Source organism: Mobula birostris, chromosome 23, assembly GCF_030028105.1.
Source record: "Mobula birostris isolate sMobBir1 chromosome 23, sMobBir1.hap1, whole genome shotgun sequence".
NCBI lineage: Eukaryota > Metazoa > Chordata > Chondrichthyes > Myliobatiformes > Myliobatidae > Mobula > Mobula birostris.
The window spans coordinates 8,946,242-8,966,316 of NC_092392.1; the positions used below are offsets into that span (position 1 = coordinate 8,946,242).

General features: G+C 46.3%; 1 protein-coding gene across 3 annotated transcripts in view; it reads left to right on the top strand.

Annotated features, from left to right (window-relative positions):
- The first annotated feature begins 288 nt into the window (after positions 1-288).
- The window catches only part of impdh1a (IMP (inosine 5'-monophosphate) dehydrogenase 1a), a 52,775-nt gene continuing 32,988 nt past the window's right edge, over positions 289-20,075 (top strand). For all 3 annotated transcript variants that reach the window (XM_072241673.1, XM_072241671.1, XM_072241672.1), the window contains exons 1-4: positions 289-511; positions 12,364-12,412; positions 18,670-18,771; positions 19,936-20,010. In XM_072241673.1, coding sequence (XP_072097774.1) covers positions 414-511; positions 12,364-12,412; positions 18,670-18,771; positions 19,936-20,010 — 324 coding nt within the window. In that variant the 5' untranslated portion in view covers positions 289-413. The remainder of the gene's footprint in view (positions 512-12,363; positions 12,413-18,669; positions 18,772-19,935; positions 20,011-20,075) is intronic.

Consider the following 20,075-nt stretch of genomic DNA (forward strand, 5'->3'; position numbering starts at 1 on the left):
ACACATAATCCTCTAAAAATCCCTAGGAATCTCCGAGGGCCCCGATTTCCATGCGGCGTCGGTGGGAGGAAAGGACAAAACCCTGGGTCAGGATGAAGTGCGGACTATCTCTTCCCTCCTACAGACGCTGCTCGACCCGCTGAGTAGTACTAGCCCCACCACGTGTCTCCACAGAAACCAATGTGCTCACCTTCCCACAGCGGCGGCGGCGATCGGGCGCATGCGCACAAGTGCCCGCCTGCGGCCGGTGCGCGAGCACGCCGAGTGTGGCGGCACGTTCGGGGAGCGTGCGCGCGCCCCAGGCGGAGGCTCGTACCCGAGCCAGTGGCCTGGCGCCCGCTCGCCCTCGGTCTCCCACCCCTCCGGGCTCCGCTCATTCACTCACTGCTCCTCTCCTTTCGTCTCTCTGCAGCATGGCCGATTACCTGATCAGCGGCGGCACCGGCTATGTGCCCGAGGATGGCCTCACCGCACAGATTCTCTTCGCTTCTGCCGACGGACTCACTTACAAGTAAGAGTTGTAGCGCCCATGGGTGCTTCCCGGCGAGACACGTTGCAGAGCGGGCGGATGCAGTCTGTGACCCATGCTATCAGTCCCCGCCCCACGGCGCCAGGACCTCGCTTTCTGCCCGAGGAGAGCAGGACCACACCAATCGGCTCCGCCACCCATCCAGTCCTCTCAACAACGTTCCTATCCTCAGCCCCACCCGCGGATCCCCTCCACCCTGTGATTTCTCCCCGTGACCCCCCCCACGTGTGACCCTCTCCCTGACAGCCTTTCCCGCCGATCCCCCTCCCCCATGATCCCCCTCCTGCGATCTCCCTCCTCTGAACCCTCTCCAGTGATCCTCCTCCCCCGTGAACTCCTCCCCAGATCCCCCATCCGCCGTGATCCCATCCCCCGTGATCCGCTCCCCTGATCCCCCATCCCCCGTGAACTCCTCCCCTGATCCCCCATCCCTGTGATCCCTTCCCCGATCCCCCATCCCCCATCCCCATGATCCGCTCCCCTGATCCCCCATCCCCCATCCCCCGTGAACTCCTCCCCTGATCCCCCATCCACCATGATCCGCTCCCCTGATCCCCCATCATCTGCTCCCCTGATCCCCCCTCCCCCGTGAACTCCTCCCCGGATCCCCATCCACTGTGATCCCTTCCCCTGATCCCCCATCCACCGTGATCCACTCCCCTGATCCCCCATCCCCCATGATCCGCTCCCCTGATCCCCCATCCCCCGTGAACTCCTCCCCTGATCCCCCATCCACCATGATCCGCTCCCCTGATCCCCCATCATCTGCTCCCCTGATCCCCCCTCCCCCGTGAACTCCTCCCCGGATCCCCATCCACCGTGATCCCTTCCCCTGATCCCCCATCCACCGTGATCCACTCCCCTGATCCCCCATCCCCGTGATCTGCTCCCCTGATCCCCCATCCCCGTGATCTGCTCCCCTGATCCCCCATCCCCGTGATCTGCTCCCCTCATCCCCCATCCCCGTGATCCCTTCCCCTGATCCCCCATCCCCGTGATCCCTTCCCCTGATCCCCCATCCCCCATGATCCGCTCCCCTGATCCCCCATCATCTGCTCCCCTGATCCCCCCTCCCCCGTGAACTCCTCCCCAGATCCCCATCCACCGTGATCCCTTCCCCTGATCCCCCATCCACCGTGATCCACTCCCCTGATCCCCCATCCCCGTGATCTGCTCCCCTGATCCCCCATCCCCTGTGAACCCCTCTCCCATGATCCTCTCCTCTGTTATCCCTCTTCCCAGGAACCTCCTTCCCCATGGATCACCCCTTCCATGATCCCTCTCCCCATGAACTGATCTTGGGATCCCCCTTCCCAAGATCCTCCTCACCCTTGAAGCAACCTCCCCCGTGATCCCCTTCCCCCATGATACCCTCCCCCTTGAAACCACCTCACCTGTGATCCCGCTCCCCATAATCCCCCTCACAGGGATATCCCTCTCAAGTGGTCCTCTCTCCCGTGATCCCCTTCCCCATCCCCATCCCCCAACCTTCTCACCGCTTTGTCCCACATCCTCCACCTCCTCCCACCCCAACCTGACCCCCTGTAACCCCATTGCCTGTCCCCATCTGCTCTCCGACCCCCCCTTCCATCCACCCCTCTACCCCTGACCCCAATCCCCTGTCCCTCTCACTCCTCCAACCCCCACCGAGAGCTTGCTTTTGATGCATAACTTTGAGACCCAAGTGCGCGTGTCACTAATTGATTATGTTGTGAACCATCTTTATTGAGAGACATAATTGTTTAAAAGTTTATCACATGTTCAATGTTGAAAGGTTCATTTTTAGTTTGACTAGAATGATGGTAAATTAATTTGAGGTAATTCAATAAAAGATTTCATTTGCTGTATTTGGATAAATTGTATTCACAAGAACTTTTAATGATCAAAGATATGGGCTGGGGTTGGTGAAGGGTTGTTCCAGTAAGGGATGTGGCCTGAGGAAGAGGTTGGGAAAGATTTCATGTATTAGTTGGAAGATAGACTGAGAAAATAGAAATACTGAACTTGTAGTAATCATATTAGAGCAATTACTGATAATTGCACATTGACATGTTCTCAATTTCCCACAAATTGAAGTCAGAGCTTTCTTTCCTTGCACACTTGCAATTTTTCTTCTGAACTTTTGATGAATGTCCTGAATTCCCTGCTAGTCAGTCTTATAATTCCCAATTTTGTAAAAACGACTTGCATTTATATTTTGATTTTCACAATTACATGATGTGTTTGGACTTACAAAGTCAGTTATAATTTCATAAGCATAGCAACTTATTCAAGGCAAGTTACTAAAAATATAGAGTTGATGAGCAAGTGCTTTGTTTTTACTCAAACACGAGGAGGAAGCAGGATCTCCCAGTGTCCACACATTTTAATTCCACGTTCCATTCCCATTCTAATATGTCTATCCACAGCCTCCTCTACTGTCAAGAAAGATGAAGCCACACTGAGGTTGGAGGAACAACACCTTATATTCCGTCTGGGTAGCCTCTAACCTGGTGGCATGAACATTGACTTCTATAACTTCCGTTAATGCCCCACCTCACCTTTGTACCCCATCCCTTATTTATGTATTTTTTCTCTCTTTTTCTCCCTCTGTCCCTCTCACTGTAACTCCTTGCCCATCCTCTGGGCTTCCCCTCTCCCCCTTTCTTTCTCCCTAGGCCTCCCATCTGTCCCATGATCCTCTCATATCCCTTTTGCCAATCAACTTTCCAGCTCTTAGCTCCATCCCTCCCCCTCCTGTCTTCTCCTATCATTTCAGATCTCCCCCTCCCCCTCCCACTTCCAAATCTCTTACTATTTCTTCTTTCAGTTAGTCCTGACGAGGGGTCTTGGCCCAAAATGTCGACTACCTTTTCCTATAGATGCTGCCTGGTCTGCTGCGTTCACCAGCATTTTTTATGTATGTCGCTTTGTTTTTACTGGTGCTTATTGAGGAATGAATTTTGGCCAAATGATGACACATTGAGATTTCTTGCATCCACTTGAGAAAGTAGAATAGACCTCAGTTTAATGCCTTGTCTTCAAGTTTAAGTTTATTGTCATAGAATACACACACAGGTAATGTATACCATGAAAATTAGTTTTTCGCAGCAGAGGTTCAATATCGTTACAAACGTGACAAATATCAGTTAACATAAACTTATTTTAACATAAATGTAATGGCGTTACTGCTTGCTGAGAGAAGGAAAAGCATAGTCTGAGGTAGTGTTATGGGTATTTAGAACTAGGTAGCAGTGAAGAAGAAGTTGTTGTTGAACCTTGAGATTTGGCTGTCAAGGCTCCTGTACATCTTGTCTGAAAGGCAGTATTTAAGAAGAGGATATGTCCTGGATGGTGGGCATCTTTGATGATGGATCTCATCTTTTTGAGACCTTGTCTTTTGTAGATGTCCTCGATGGTGGGAAGAACTAAAAAGAGATGGAGCTTGCTGATTCCACCAGTCACTGTAGCCTCTTGTGTTTCTGTGCATGGAAGTTTCCATACCAGGCCACGATGCAACCAGTCAGAAAGCTTCCTGCCTACATCTGTAGAAGTACCTTCATCTATGGTGACATGCTGGATCTCCTTAACTTTATAAGAGAGTAAAGACATTAGCATGCCTTCTTATGCTGAGCCCATCTGTGCATTGTGAGATGTCCTCACAACAGTGTGGTACTTCCCCCGCTGATATACCGGGCTAGATTTTTGTATTCTTTCCTGGTATCGAATGTTAACCAACACAGTCCGAATAATGGAATGCTTTGTTCTCGGGAAAGTGTTAAAATCTGAACAGATTACTTTCCATTGATGTGAGCATCAGCCTTTCTCATTATTGTTCCCTTCCAGACTATTGTGCAGATCACATTATTGTCCCGGTTATGTCTTGGTTACTTTGTGTACCAGCAAATGTAGTTAACAATTCACATTCCACATTAACACTTCCTTGTTACCTATGATTTTAAAAGTTCAAAATAGATTTATTATCTAAGTACATTTATGTCACCATATACAGCCCTGCGATTCATTTTTTTGTGGACATACACAGTAAATCCAAGAAATACAATAGAATCAATGGATTATTGTATCCAACAGGACAGGCGAACAATCAATGTGCAAAAGACAACAAACTGCAAATACATAAAAAAGCAATAAGTATTGAGAAAATGAGATGAAGAATCCTTGGAAGTGAGTCCATAGGTTGTCGAAACAGTCCAGTGATGGGGCAAATGAAATTTTCCCCTCTGGTTCAATAGCTTCCTGGTTGATGGATAGATAGGTTATTGATCCCAAAGGAAATTGCAGTGTCACAGTAGCATTACAAGTACACAGATATACAAATATTAGAAGAGAATTAAGGAAGAAAAAATTAAAGTTACCTCAAACAGTCTATAACAGGAGGGGTCATCACTTCCCCAGCTATAGGTTGACCCATCTTAGAAGCTGATGGCTGAGGGTTAGAATGATGTCATATTGCGCTCTTTGGAGCAGCACGATTATCTTAGTCTTAGTTGAGGGGTAATAACTGTTCCTAAACCTGGTGGTGTGAGTTCTGAGGCGCCTGTACCTTCTTTCTGATGGCAGCAGTGTGAAGAGAGCAAGGTCTGTGTAGTGGTGGTTCTTGAAATGAATGCTTTTCGGCAACAGTGCTCCCTGTAGTTGTGCTCAGTGGTGGGGAGAGCACTTATGCAAGAAGCTTGTGCATTAAATCCAAACATACCTGCCCCTTGAAGATATTGTTCCAGAACAGTTGTTTTCCTCGGTGCATACCTTTCCCACAAGAACCTCAAGTGAACCTGCAGGAAGTTTTGTAGGTTTTATTGACAAACGTTTGTATAAATTAGGCTTTAAGACAATAGCAAGTGGTTGTATTTTGTGAGTTGATTTCTGAGAATGGGGACAAGGTTTCGCCTAAAATCTGTAAAATTTATTACTTAATCTACAAGCATGATATTTGGACCATTTTTGTTTTGTCCATTTAAAATACTGTTTGAAGTAATTCTCATTGATTTGGCTGTGCCAACTAGATTGCCAGTGAGAAGATGAGTGACCCAGTGGCTCAGCTAGTAATGCTATTGCCTCCATCTCTGAGGTTCAGTCCTCACCTAGGTAGAATTGACATATTGGTCCTGTGTCTGCTGGGGGGGTTCATGCTCATCTGCAGGTTAACCTTTGAACTTAGGGTGGGGCGAGCTTTAATGAGTACTTGCAACACACTGGTGGAAGTAGAGTAAAATGTTAGCTACTTTGGCTGGTCCACAAGCTGAGCAAGCCTAGATAGTGACGTGATTCGGACAAAGGCCTGGAAAGGTACAAAAATGAGATAGATTACAACTGGTGGATAGCATTTGAGAAGTATCTAGATGAACCCTTGAATCGTCAAGTGTCATCACGTTGAAGACTAGGCCAAGTACTGCAAGATGGGATTCATATGGACAAATGCCCATTGGTCATTGTGGAGATGGTAGGCCAGATGGCCTGTTTTCCACTCTGACTGAGATGTGTGAGCTGGTAGGGAAATTGACTTCTTTCAAATGCTTTTCCTGTGTATTTGAGAAGTAAACTCTAAGGGGGTTTGATAGGATTGTGAGAGTCTGAAATGGGATTAGTGTGACTGGATGCTTGATGGTTGGTGCAGAGTCTATGTTCCAAAAGGCCTGGTGCTGTTCATTGTGGTGCAGATGATCAGACAGGTGGGACATTTGAGTTAACGAAAATAGCCTGCGCACGTCCACCCTGATAGAGTATGAAACTATACCTGGTACTCATTTCAAAGTTGCTGGTGAACGCAGCCGGCCAGGCAGCATCTCTAGGAAGAGGTACAGTCAACATTTCGGGCCGAGACCCTTCGGCAGGACTAACTGAAGGAAGAGCTAGTAAGAGATTTGAAAGTGGAAGGGGCCCTTTTTTCTTTTAGATTGTGATAATCTGCAGTGTATTGAAGAATGTAATTATTCTGCTCTCAATCTGTGTATGTGTTTTGTTTTTGAGATTTTTTTTATATCTGTCTTAAATTGTCTAATCACCAATGTGCTGAGATAAAGTATTGATCTGAAGTATTGGCCTCATCGAAGGTGGTGATGATTTAGCATACAGGAGGGAGATTGAAAATTCCCTCACTGAGTTGTGTCATAACTCAGTGTCACCAAGACCAAGAAACTGATTGTAGACTTCAGGAGAGGGAAACCAGAGGTCCAAGAACCAGTCCTCATCAGAGGTGGAGAGGATTAGCAACTTAAATTTTTGGTTGAAAATTCTGAGCTACATAAGACACTACAGGTCGTACTTAGAGTATTGTCAATAGTTTTAGGCCCCTTATCTCAGAAAGAATGTATTATCATGGGAAAGAGTCCAGAAGAGGTTCACGAGGATGATTCTGAGATTGAAGTGGTTAACATATGAGGAGCCTTTGGCAGCTTTAGGCCTGTACTCACTGGAATTTAGAAGAATGCGTGGAGATCTCGTTGAAACCTACTGAATGTTGAAAGGGCTAAATAAGTTGGGTGTCGAGTAGGTGGGGTAACCAGAAATAGAGGGCATGGCTTCAAAATTGAGGGGCAACCTTTTAGAAGAGAAGTAAGGAGGAATTTTTTTTTAGCCAAAGAGTGGTGAATCTGTGGAATGCTCTGCTACAGGCTGCGGTGGAGGCCAAGTTATGGGTACATTCAAAGTGGAAGTTGATGGATTCCTGATTGGTCAGGGCATCAAGGGATATGGTGAGAGGGCAGGTGTATGGGATTGAATGGGTGTATGATGAACAGACTTGATGGGCTGAATTACCTAATTCTGCTCCTATGTCTTATGGTCTTACTAGAGATTTTATGTCAGAAGTGATTGTAAATTTTAGTTGTGAATAATGTGTGTTCTGTAATCTCTGCAAAACATAGATTTTTTTTTAAACTAGAAAATAATTTGTATTTTATTTTAAGAGTGTGAGGGAATAGAAGCAGATGGGAAGGGGCACCACTTTGAAAACCCCACAGTAGTGATGTGGTAGCATCAAGCCTGTGGTTTTAAAAAGCTGAAGACTGTAGCAATTAGTGAAAACAAGACAAAGGTCCCTGATTAGTTTTATTGATGTGCTGTTTCCCATAGCTCTGCCTAAGTCTGCTCTTTAAAAACACTCATCTCTTTAGGAAGCTGCATTTGAATCTTCTTCTAGCATCCTCTGGCAGAACATTAGAACTTGGTAATGCTGAATCTTCTTTGCCTCCCCATAACTGCACTGCTCATAGTGATAAGGACAGATTTTTGTGGTTATTTTGATCTTGGTTTTATAACAATAAGTGGCTAGAGAACGTTGTAAATTGAAGGTTACTACATTACAATGTCCCTGAGTTTCTTAATGTTTTGAACAATGCAAATCGTTTTATAATTACCGGTTCAGTTCTGCCTCCTGAATCTGTTGAATTTAATTCTTTGCCATAAACTTATTCTTTCCAAGTACCTCATGGAAATCTTCACCCAAGTCCACACTACTTGCCACCCTGGCGTGAGTTGTTTTTTTTTCCCTTCTTGGAGAGTCAGGATAGTGATTGGTGTGGCTCCATCTGGCAATGTTGTAGTTCCAACACATAACGTGTACCCCACAGAAGTTTTGTTGTTCTCAAAGGTGAGTCACAGATTCTCATCCTGTACCTGTAGCACTCATAACTGCATTCACGAGGGGAAGAAACGATCTCTTCAAGTTCAATCCCAGCTAAAATTATGTCTTTCTACCATATCCCCAGAGCAAGAGCAATCTCGGTGTATCCAGCTGTTTTTCTACCCATGTCATCACTTGCCCTGGTTCTCATTTTCCTTGATCTTCTCACTATTGACTGCCATACTAAAGACAGTCAAGTCAATATTCTTCTGTCTTATTCCCAGAACAGGTACATACAGTATAGCATGGACTGGATGAAGAGCGGCTATGAGCGCCTCCTGAAGCATTAATACCACCATCACCCATTTGGGTTGAAAATCTCAATTTATTGTTGTGTGCCATGGTAACGTAGCATGGCACTATTACAGCTCGGCATTCTGAAGTTTGGAGTTCAATTCCTGCACTCTCTGTAAGAATTTTGTATGTTCCCCCTGTCAATGAAAAGACATAAGAGTTAGTAGGTCATTGTAAATTGGCCTGTGATTGAGTTAGTGTTAAATAGGTGAGTTGCTGGTGGTGCGGCTTGTTGGGCTGGAAGGGCCTTTTCCACACGCTATCTATAATGAAAATTATAAACAACGTTGATCACTTGAGAGGGGAACTGACTCCCAGGGACGACAGCATACACAGTCCTGAATTTGCCACTTATTTGCCCTAATGAACCTCAACAGTTAACAACCCTATCAATTTGTGATCAATTATGCAATGAATGTTGAGTACACTGGCTTATTGCTTCTGTCAGCAGCAAACACTTTGATCACAGATGTTGGAGGACCTTGTCGGAAAGCCATTTCAGCAGCGGGCAGCTATGATTTGCTGTTATTAATTGGATGTTTGTTATCTGTTGTGAAGATACTGATCCATTACGGTTCCTTTTCTCAACCTGCTACAGTTTGTTACTGGAGCAAATCTCTCAGTTGAGGATACAGTTAACTTGCGCCTTCATTACATACTTCAACATTTGGGCTCCCTCAACACCTATGTGAGAATCTTGTTTGTGGAGTTTAGCTCCACCTTCAACACTGTTGTTCCAGATTTGCTTCACAGAAAGCTAACCCAGCTAGCTGTACTCTACAGTATTTGTCAGTGGATCACAAACTTCCTGGAAGGAAGCAATATGTAAAGCTTAGCTCCTATTTATTTGATCCAATGTGGTTCTTTCATCCCTCTTGTTTTTACTTTATACAAAAGAATGTACCTCCACAGGCAAATCCATTAAAATCCTAAACTTCGCAGATGACGTGACTGGAGTTGGTTTCATCTCTAATGATGATGTGACCTGCTATCAAAGAAAGGTAGACTACCTTGCATTGTGAAACACTGATAGCAATTTGGAACGTAATGCTATCAACAGTGAAAATGAGGATTGACTCCCGCGCCCCCCCCCCCTTTGGAAATTAATGGTCAGGCTCTGTCCATGGTTGAGTCATTCAGACTGCTGGGGTCTGCCATTACCAATACATTGAAGTGGGACAAGTACCTTACGCTCATTACTAGGAAAGCCCAGCAGAAATTGTTCTTCCAGTGCCAGCTTAGGGTGTATCCTGATGAATTTTTACTTAACCATTATTGAGAGTGTTGTGACCACCTCTATCACCATTTGGTTTCTGCTACCTCTTCCCTTTCCAAGTTCAGGTTACAGTGAGTGGTCCACTCAACAGAGGACATTGGCGGTTGGCTACCGACACTAAAAGACCTGTTCATCACCAGAGCAAAGAAAAGCGCTGAAAAAATTCCTGCTGACTCCACCCACCCTAACAGTCACCTATTCACCAAATTGTCATCAGGGAAATGCTACAAATCCATCATCACCAGGACTATACATCATCTCCAAAGCTTCTTTTCTGTAGATATTCAGCTTCTCAACAAAACTCATTCAGGTGTAATTTCCTAACTCCCTGCACAACATCTGTTAAATGGTCTTTCCTGCTCTCCTTGTTCTGTTGATACTTATTTGGTCTGTTTGTATGTTCACATTTCTTTAAGTTTGAATATTGACATTTGCGCATGTGACCATTCTGCTAATTATTGATTGCTCATGGCTGTTTGCACTGTTGTCTTGTAAATTACTGGTTGCTATTGTCTAGTCTGTTATGGTCTTGTACTGTGTTTTAAGCTTGGCACCGAACCACAATCAATTCTGGTATGTTTTACATACTGGCAGTAAAGTTATTTCTGATAATGACACTAGTCACAGAAGTTCACACGGTGTATTGGGAAGATGAACGTGCTTAGCAAAGAAAAAACATTTATTTTGGTTCCAGACTTGGCCTTGACTGAAAATTTTGTGTTTGTGTCTGGGATGAGTGCTGAATCCTGTGGCTGTGAATTCCAGCCTTTTGGTAGATTCTGTAGTTAACAGCCCATGTGCAGAAGGCTAACATCCTGCTGTAGCCAATTCAACACCAAATCCATGTTAATGTTCAATGTAGAACTAAGGAAGTTTACACACTTCAATCCACAATACTAAGGGAATGTTGCACCTTCTGGATGCTGGTACTTAGAGAATGTTATGCACTTAGGACCCTGGTGCTGAGGAAGTGATCTCGGCCCTCTTTTACACCTTGGTTCTGTGGTCTTTGGTAATACATTTCCCTCTACAAATGTGTGCATTGCTGTTCTGCTAACATGCATGGGCCTGGGCTTCAGGCATTGCTTTTGTGTAGGAAAAACTGGGGCTGTCGGACACTGCTGCACTGACCGTCATGCCAGAGAATTTCTAGCAACCATCTACTCCAAATCTGCCATTTTTGCTTGCAGCTCAAACCCGTAGTCAGTGACTTACATACAAGCAAATCAAGCATCTGTTCTGTGTACAGTAGGAACCCAAAAGATACAATCAGATGAATGATTCATTTGTCAGATTTTAGGAAGAATGATAAATATGGAACCTAGGAACCTCACTGCTCTTTTGGATAGTTGTATGGAATTTATAAGATTCAGTTGAGAGAGTAGACAACAGGAATTCAGTGTTCCCTCTGTATAGCTATAGTATTAGCCTGGATTGCATTGTAGACTCCAGTGTGGAGGAAGATTTGAACCCTTAGCTTGATTAAATCATGCACTTGGTATACTTGCTTTATCACAGTGCCCTTGCAGAGTTAGATCCATTCTGAGTCTAAACCTGCTCCTTCACTTTCTTCATATTTCTCTCTTTTGTGAAGCTCATCTACCTAGGCTTCTGGACACAACGGATCTTCATTTCAAAACTGCAAGCTTATTCTCAAATTCTCCTTCCTGTCCTCCTATCTACTGATACCTCCACCTCTCCAATATCTGTGTACTGATAGTGATTTGGGCATTTCCAGTTTTCCCTATTCCATTATTTCATTATTCCACATGTGCTAAAACTGCCACTACACCTCCTCCCTCACCACCATTTTGGGCCCCAAACAATCCTCCCAGGTGAAGCAACACTTGTGAGTCTGTTGGGCTTATCTGTTGTATCCACTGCTCTCTGTGCAGCCTCTACATCAGTGAGATCTAAGGCAGCTTGGAGGACCTTCGCTCTGTCTGCTGCAAAAAAGCAGGATCTCCTGGTGACTACCCATTTCAATTTGACTTCCTGTTCCCATACAGACGTGTCTGTTCATGATTCTTCTACTGCCTTGACGATGCCAAACTCAGGTGGGGGAGCAACTCCTCATTCCATCTGGGTGGCCTCCAACTTGATGGCATGAACACCTGATTTCTCTAACTTCCAGTAATTACTCCCCTCTTCCCCTTCTCTTTTTTTTTCCATTCTCCATACTGGTTACTCTCTCGCCCCTTTTCCTCATCTGTCCATCACCTCCCTCTGGTTCCTCCTTTAATCCATGGTCCATTGCTCTCTCCTATTAGATTCCTCCTTCTTTAGCTCTTTACCTCTTATTGCTATCACCTCCCAGCTTCCTGCTAGGACTTCACCACCTCCCCCCCCCATCTGTTTTTATCTATCACCAGCTTGTATTCCTGATACTCAGATTTCTGCACCTTTCCTCTCCAGCCCCGATGAAGGGTCTCAGCCTGAAACATCAACTGTTTATTCCACTCCAGAGATGCTGCCATCCAGAGATCCTTTTCATTTCGTTTTTCAAAGCTTGTTCTGCTTGTGTTGTACTGTGGGTACTGGGTGCAATGTCCTTGTACAAGCCCTCACAAATTCTTCCTGCAAATGATGTCTGATTGGTTTAATTTTTTTCTTGTTATTTTTCCCCATTTTTTCTCTATACAGTGACTTCCTGATTCTTCCCGGTTTCATTGACTTCGCTGCAGATGAAGTGGTGAGTTAAAAGTCCTATATTTCCAGTCAGGTGCAAGGAGCAGGACTGGTGAATAATGAAGTCAGCCAACATTAAGGGCGGCATGGTAGCATAGTGGTTAGTGCAATGTTTTACAGTACCAGTGACCCGCGTTCATTTCCCATCACTGCCTGTAAGGAATTTTATATTGTAGGAGTGTTAACAAAAATCAACACGAGTGAGTTACTTCTAATGTACACTTTATTACCCACAAACAAATAGATAGATAGATAAATATACTTTATTGATCCCGAGGGAAATTGGGTTTCGTTACAGCTGCACCAACCAAGAATAGAGCATAAATATAGCAATACAAAACCCACAAACAATCAAACAACAATATGCAAACTATGCCAGCTGAAAATAAGTCCAGAACCAGCCTATTGGCTCAGGGTGTCTGACCCTGCGGGTGGTGACCTATCAGAAAAAAAACGCACTCCCAGAATGTAATAACGTACAACGTAACTCGTAACATACACGGCGAACTTAACCCTTAACAATCTGGGTGAATGCTACCTAATGAAATTAAGCAGCCCCTACACATGCACCCCACCTCCTCCCCCAGAATGCACCCTAGCAGACAATGTCAGGCGAGCAGGGGCCCGCAAAACTCAGCCGAACACACTCCTGTCTTCATGGGCTAGTGTTGAGGAGGAAGAACGAACAGTCATCAGAAGGTCTGGAGGTGAGAGGCTGGTGCCTCTGTGGGGGTTGTGCTACATCCATTGGAGAGTCCAGGTCCAAATGGGCAGTTTAGACGATCCACTGAAACACTGTCTGGAATTCCAAAGTCCAGCGTAAAAACTTGTCCCCTGCTTCTGTCAGGTGGAACGGGCCATCATAAGGTGGTCGCAGGGGGCCCCTAAGTCCATCATGATGCACAAACACACATTTCGCCTCCTACAGACCCAGCAACAGACTGCGGCAGGCTATACTGTGTTGTGGGCACTGCAACAAAACAAAAGATTTGGTGCTGTCCATAAAAGCTGACTGCTGCTGTGAAGCGGACCATGGGACCGTGAATGCTGGGAGAAATTCTCCCAGCATCCACAGGGGTTGCCTGAAAACTAGCTCTGCAGAAGAAGGCTGAAGGTCATCCTTAGGGGTTGTCCTCAGGCCCAACATGACCCACGGCAGTCTGTTCACCCGACAACTGTTGCTGAGGTATGCAGGCAGAACGATTTTCATTGAACAGTGGAACTGCTCGCACAGGCTGTTGACCTAAGGGTGAGAAGCTGTGGTCCAGTGCGTTTTGACCCCCAGGTCACAGGCAACCACACACCAAAGCTCGGATGTAAACTGCTAAAAAGATATCTGATGGGATGCCAAACTGAGCAATTCACGAGCCAACGAATGCCTGCATTGGATGACAACGGCATTGCCTCTGGTCAGCATGTGGGATGGGGACAATGGGCCAAGTAAATCTACATTCACGTGGTCGATATGCTGCTGAGGTACTGCAAGCACTAGGCCAGTCCCTGACATCCTTCTTAAGCCCATGTCAGACAAACTTTCCTGTCACCAGTTTCTGCGATGCCCTCCGGCCCAAGTGAGAAAGCCCATGGACCGCATTGAAAGCGCGCCCTAACTAGCCTGGGTCGCCCTATTGATACATCACAGAGTAGTGAAACGCTGCTGTCACCGAAAGCAACGTCCACCAATTTCAGCCCTGTGTCTGCCGAATGCAGCGCCCGCACACTCGGGTCCAAATCTGATCTGCTGCCATCTGACTGTTGTCCATGCCCAAGTGGACAGCACCAGTGAAGGACTAGGAAAGGCAGTGAGCCACAGGGTTCTGCATCCCCGCGACAGGCTGGATGTCTGTAGTGAGCACTGAAATAAAAGAAAGATGGTGCTGCTGTTGAGCAGACCAAGGTTCAGAGTCATTAGCCATGACGAATACTAAGGGCTTATGATCCACAAAAGCCGTAAGTGAACAGCCTTCTAGGAGAAAATGAAAATGCCACACTGCCGTGTACAGGCTGAGAAGCTCACAGTCGAAAGTGGCGTCCTTGTGCTCGCAGGGGTGAAATCGACAGCTAAAAAAGGCAAGAGGCTGCCAAAAGCTATTGACCAACTGCTTATGCACCACGCCAACCGTGCAACCCGACGCATCCCTGGTGAGAGCAATCGGCACGTCGGAAGGGGTGCACCATCAGCGCTGCATTAGACAATGTCTGCATAGTGTCCGAGAACGCCTTGGACCTTTCTTCCATCTCCTGCTGCACTGATTCCCCGCGGGGGAATCGCCCCCACTGCACTGATTCCCCGCGGGGGAATTGCCCTTGCTGCACTGATTCCCCGGGGGTGGGGAGAATTGCCCCTTCTGCACTGATTCCCCGGGGGGGGGGAGAATTGCCCCTTCTGCACTGATTCCCCGGGGGAGGGGAATTGCCCCTGCTGCACTGATTCCCCGGGGGGGGGGAATGGCCCCCGCTGCACTGTTTCCCCGCGGGGGAATTGCCCCCGCTGCACTGATTCCCCGCGGGGGAATTGCCCCTGCTGCATTGATTCCCCGTGGGGGAATTGCCCCTGCTGCACTGATTCCCTGCGGGGGAATGGCCCCTGCTGCACTGATTCCCCGTGGGGGAATTGCCCCTGCTGCACATTCTCCAGGGGGGGAGAATTGCCCCTTCTGCACTGATTCCTTGCGGGGGAATTGCCCCCGCTGCACTGATTCCCTGCGGGGGAATTGCCCCTGCTGCACTGATACCCCGTGGGGGAATGGCCCCCGCTGCACTGTTTCCCCGCGGGGGAATTGCCCCCGCTGCACTGATTCCCCGCGGGGGAATTGCCCCTGCTGCATTGATTCCCCATGGGGGAATTGCCCCTGCTGCACTGATTCCCCGCGGGGGAATTGCCCTTGCTGCATTGATTCCCCGCGGGGGAATTGCCCCTGCTGCATTGATGCAGCGTCCGAGGAAATCAACCATTGACCGTCCAAACTGGCACTCGCCGGGTTGACGATAAGACCACGACCAGGCATTCAGAAAGGGTCCTTAAGTGTAAGAGCTGTTAGTGCCTAAAGGAGCTGGTTACCAAAAAGTCATCTAGGTAAACAAAACAGGAATGACAAATCCCTGCAAGCACTGTCCTTTAGGCACTGAAAGGTATGTGCCACATTCTTCAGCCTGAATGGCATTCAAAGGAACTCAATCAAATCAAACTGTGTAATAACAGCAGCGTTAGGAATATCACTCGGCTGGGCAGGGACCTAGTGATAACCGTGAACAATGTCCACCTTTGAGAAAATAACTTTCCTGCCAGGTGGTCAGAGAAATCCTGGATGTGCAGGATCAGGTATCGGTCAGGGGTCTTGGCGTCATTGAAGTGGCAGTAGTCGCCACATGGACACCCCCTGCCCCCTGCCCCCTGCCGCCTGATTTTCACATGATGTGGAGAGGGGAGCCCGTGGACTGCTGGACTGCCTGACGATGCCCAGGCGCTCCATGGCGTCAAACTCAGACGGCGACGGCTAGCTTCTCCAGGTCAAGGTGCCTGGCGGAGGTGTGAATGGGTGTGCTGGTGGTGAGGATGTGGTGCTTCACCCGTGCTTAGCAGTGGAAGAGCTGAAGGTAGGCTCGGTCAGGTCCGGGAACTCAGCGAGGAGGTAGAGGAAGTTGTCGGAGGTGGAAAGGGTGCTGGACAACTTTGAAGTGCTGGTGGTGCTGGATGTGCTGGAGAGGGACTAGAAAGTCTGTGTTGATGAGGCATCTACTCTGGACATCACCGGGAAGGCTGTTGGTGCAGAGGAAGTCGGCCCCAGCAGGGGTGTGGACACAACCGCCAACACAAAGTGCCAGCGGAACTTCTGCCTGCCGAAGCACGACGCCATCTTGCGCTTACCAAAAGTCTCGATGGCGCTGCCATTTGCAGCCTCGAAAGACAGTCCCTATTCCCCAGTTCATATGTCCAACTTAGACGCGGGCAGGACACTCACTTGAGCGCCTGTGTCACAGAGGAAGTGGCATCTGGAAACAGTCTGTAACTGCCTGACCTGCCGATGGCCATAGCAGCTAAAGGGCGATGGCCGTTCCATTTCTCAACACCTTGAACCCGTAGGGTGGGTGGCGCTTCTTAGCTCTCGACCTAAATCTCTCGTGGTAGAAACACAAGGTAAGAGGCTATCGTTGAGCCCTGGCAATCGTATCATGTTCAAGAGGTGGCGAAGTCGTCCAGCTGCACGGTTGCAAAAGCTGTCTTGGTGATGGAAAACACCTTGTCAGCCTCTTGCTAGAGCCTGGAAGTCTTTGAGGGGAGATCGAGCCAGAGCCGACTGCATCTTGCAGTCATTGTAATTGTTACAGGAAAAGCTCTTTGAAGATGAAAAATGGCTCATGTCCGCCAAGGGGGGACAACATGTGGTCCAATGACTCCAACAACCTGAAGTCGCCTAAGCCAGGCAGTGAGAGGAGCTGACGGGCACCTTCAGACTTGGAAAGTCCGAAAGTCTCTAGAAGGAGTTGCTTAATGGTATTGTACCTGCCAACTTCCAGGGATACTGTAAGACACTCATCACCCTGGTCACCATAGAGCTGTCTAACGCTGCAACAATGTAGTAGTATTTCGTGTCGTTTTGCGAGAGTCCCTGCACTGCGAACTGGGCCTCTGCCTGAGAGTGTCGACAAAAATCAACACGAGTGTAATTACTTCTAACGCACTTTATTACCTGCAAACAAATGGCAACATGATATATATCAGAAAAAACACTGCCCCCAAAACATAATAACTTACCACGTAACGCATAACATACACGGTGAACTTAACCCTTTACAGTCTGTGCAAAATCTGCGTAACGACCTTGAGGGTTTCCTCTAGGTGCTCTGGTTTCTTCCCACAGTCCAAAGATATACTGGTTGGTTAATTGGTTATTGTAAATTGTCCAGTGATTATGGACAGCATGGCTCGAAGGGCTGGACGGGCCTGTTCCGTGCTGTATACCAATAAATAAAATAAATTAGATCTGCAGAATACTATTAGAGAAATTGGAAATCTAGGATAAAGGCTGATTTATACTTCTGCGTAGGCTCTACGCCGTTGTGAGCATTTATACTTGTGCAATGGTGTGTGTGCATCGCCCTGCAATTCACTGCCAAAACGCTAGTTGGCGGTGGGGTTTCTGTGCCACTGTGTTAAGTTTCTTTGTGTACTTCAGACAACGGCGACTGAAACTGAGCGCATCATGTTGGAGCTGGAGCTAATAAGTGTTGAACAAGCGTTACTTTTATTGAAATTACTGCAAGGCCGAAAAGAGAGAAGACGTCGGAGGAGATGGTGTGTATGACCATTGAACGGATTGAGGCAGAAGGAGGGTGAATTTGCTGTGCTTGTTCGGCCACTGAGAGATATGGACGAGGAAATGCATTTCAAATATTTTCAGATGTTGGCTGGCAGATTTGACGATTTGATGAGAAGAAGCAACCAAAAATGTGAAGCTACCAAGTGGACCAATCACAGTTGTTGCGGTCTGCATGGCTGCGACGTGTAGTTACATTTTTGGGGAGGTGCGCGTCAGGCTACGGTGTAGGGTACGCGGCTATGCCGTACCTACGGTGTAGATCCAACGCAGAAGTATGAAAATTGGCCTTAAGACTCAGTGCTTTAGCTTCCAGTCTGTAATTCACTCTAGGGTATCCTTTTATTGGATTCAGCTTATAATTTGTTTTTCCCAGGGTTCAGATCATTTCCCCAATCCTTAACCCATTGATTTGATTGATTGAATGTATGCGTGTTATTTTATACATAAATTTCTAAATCCCTAAATTAAACTTTGGCTGATAACCAAGTCATTTCAGGTTTTTAATTCAGCAGTGTACTTTATACTTTATTGTCGCCAAACAATTGATACTAGAACGTACAATCATCACAGCAATATTTGATTCTGCAGTTTCTGCTCCCTGGATTACAAATATTAAATATTAAAAATAGTAAAAATTAGTAAATATTAAAAATTTAAATTATAAATCATAAATAGAAAATAGAAAATTGGAAAGTAAGGTAGTGCAAAAAAACCGAGAGGCAGGTCCGGATATTTGGAGGGTACGGCCCAGATCTGGGTCAGGATCCGTTCAGCAGTCTTATCACAGTTGGAAAGAAGCCGTTCCCAAATCTGGCCGTACGAGTCTTCAAGCTCCTGAGCCTTCTCCTGGAGGGAAGAGGGATGAAAAGTGTGTTGGCTGGGTGGATCGTGTATGGGGTACAAGTAGAGCTGATTCAGACAGATTGTATCTCACCAACAGGACCTGACTTCTGCTCTCACCAAAAAAATTACCCTAAAGACTCCCCTTGTCTCCTCTCCCATGGATACCGTTACAGAATCCAGTATGGCAATTGCTATGGGGGTGAGTATCAAGAAAAAAAGACTACACTATTTTCTTTATGGGTGTAACATTAGCCAATAGAAACAGTGGTTGCCAAAGGGAAAATAATTTTATGCATGAAATGGAATGTGAACATTTAATGGGTATTGGAATCGGAGTCAGTATCATGAAAAATAAATTGCACTCCTTGAGGAACAAAGCAGGGGAGTGATCTTAATTGAGTAATAGTAATAACTTTATTTATATAGCACCTTTCATACATTAACTTGCAGACTCAAAGTACTTTACAAGATTGTAAACTAAATCTACGTAGTCATAACAGTATGAGACAAAATTAAAAACCATAAGTTTCTGCAAACAACTGTTCAACTACAAACGGAAGTTTCTTGTGAGTTCTCTTTTGGATCTATTACTGATCTCTAACAACTGAAGTTCATGCAAATTTTACCCTATTAAAATCATTCTTAATCCAGAGAAAAGATCCCCTGACTGCTTGGATTTAAGAAATTATCTTCTCTATCTGGGTATCACTCTTTAATCTTTAGCGCCTCCCGGTGCTGTGATAATCATTCTTGTAATATGAAGACCAGAACTGTGCACAGTATTATTCTCAAGGTTTGAGATATTTTGGTGATTGTCTGCCTTGTACTGACAATTCCCATCCTGCAGTTGCTTCTTATAACGCTAGCTTTGCAAAGTTACAGACTATTAACGTAAGTTATTAACATACACTGTTAATTACCCCTGGTATGTAGATGTGTGGGAGAATCTGGAGGGAGTTTTGGGAATATGGAGAGAATAGTGATGGAGCTATAGCATGAATGGGTGCTTAGTGAACAGAGTGAACTCACTGGGCCAAAGGAATTGTTCCAATGTTGTTTGGGTGTAAATTAACCCAGATTTCTACTCTGACTTATCCTGGGCTCCCATGTTCAGTTTGTGCAAGAGGAGCTATAAATTTATATAGGGATCCAAGAATGTTTGATGGGACGGAGTGGAGGGAGCTTTATTCTGCATTCAATATCTGCTGTTTTTGCAAACGGAGCAGTTTAGAGTGGCTATTTGTCTATCTAAACTGCACATTACTCCTCTGAATGGAGGCACAGCATGGCAGGTTGCATTCAATGATTACTTGACACATGATAAATCTGATAGTGCTTTCATATTCTGTCATTTTCCTTATAGTTAATGGGTGGAATTGGATTCATCCATCACAACTGCACCCCGGAGTTTCAAGCTAACGAGGTCCGCAAAGTCAAGGTAGGCTCCACTTGCGTGTTTGTATGGTTCACTTTATCATGACTGGCTTTTCAGATTTAGAAGAG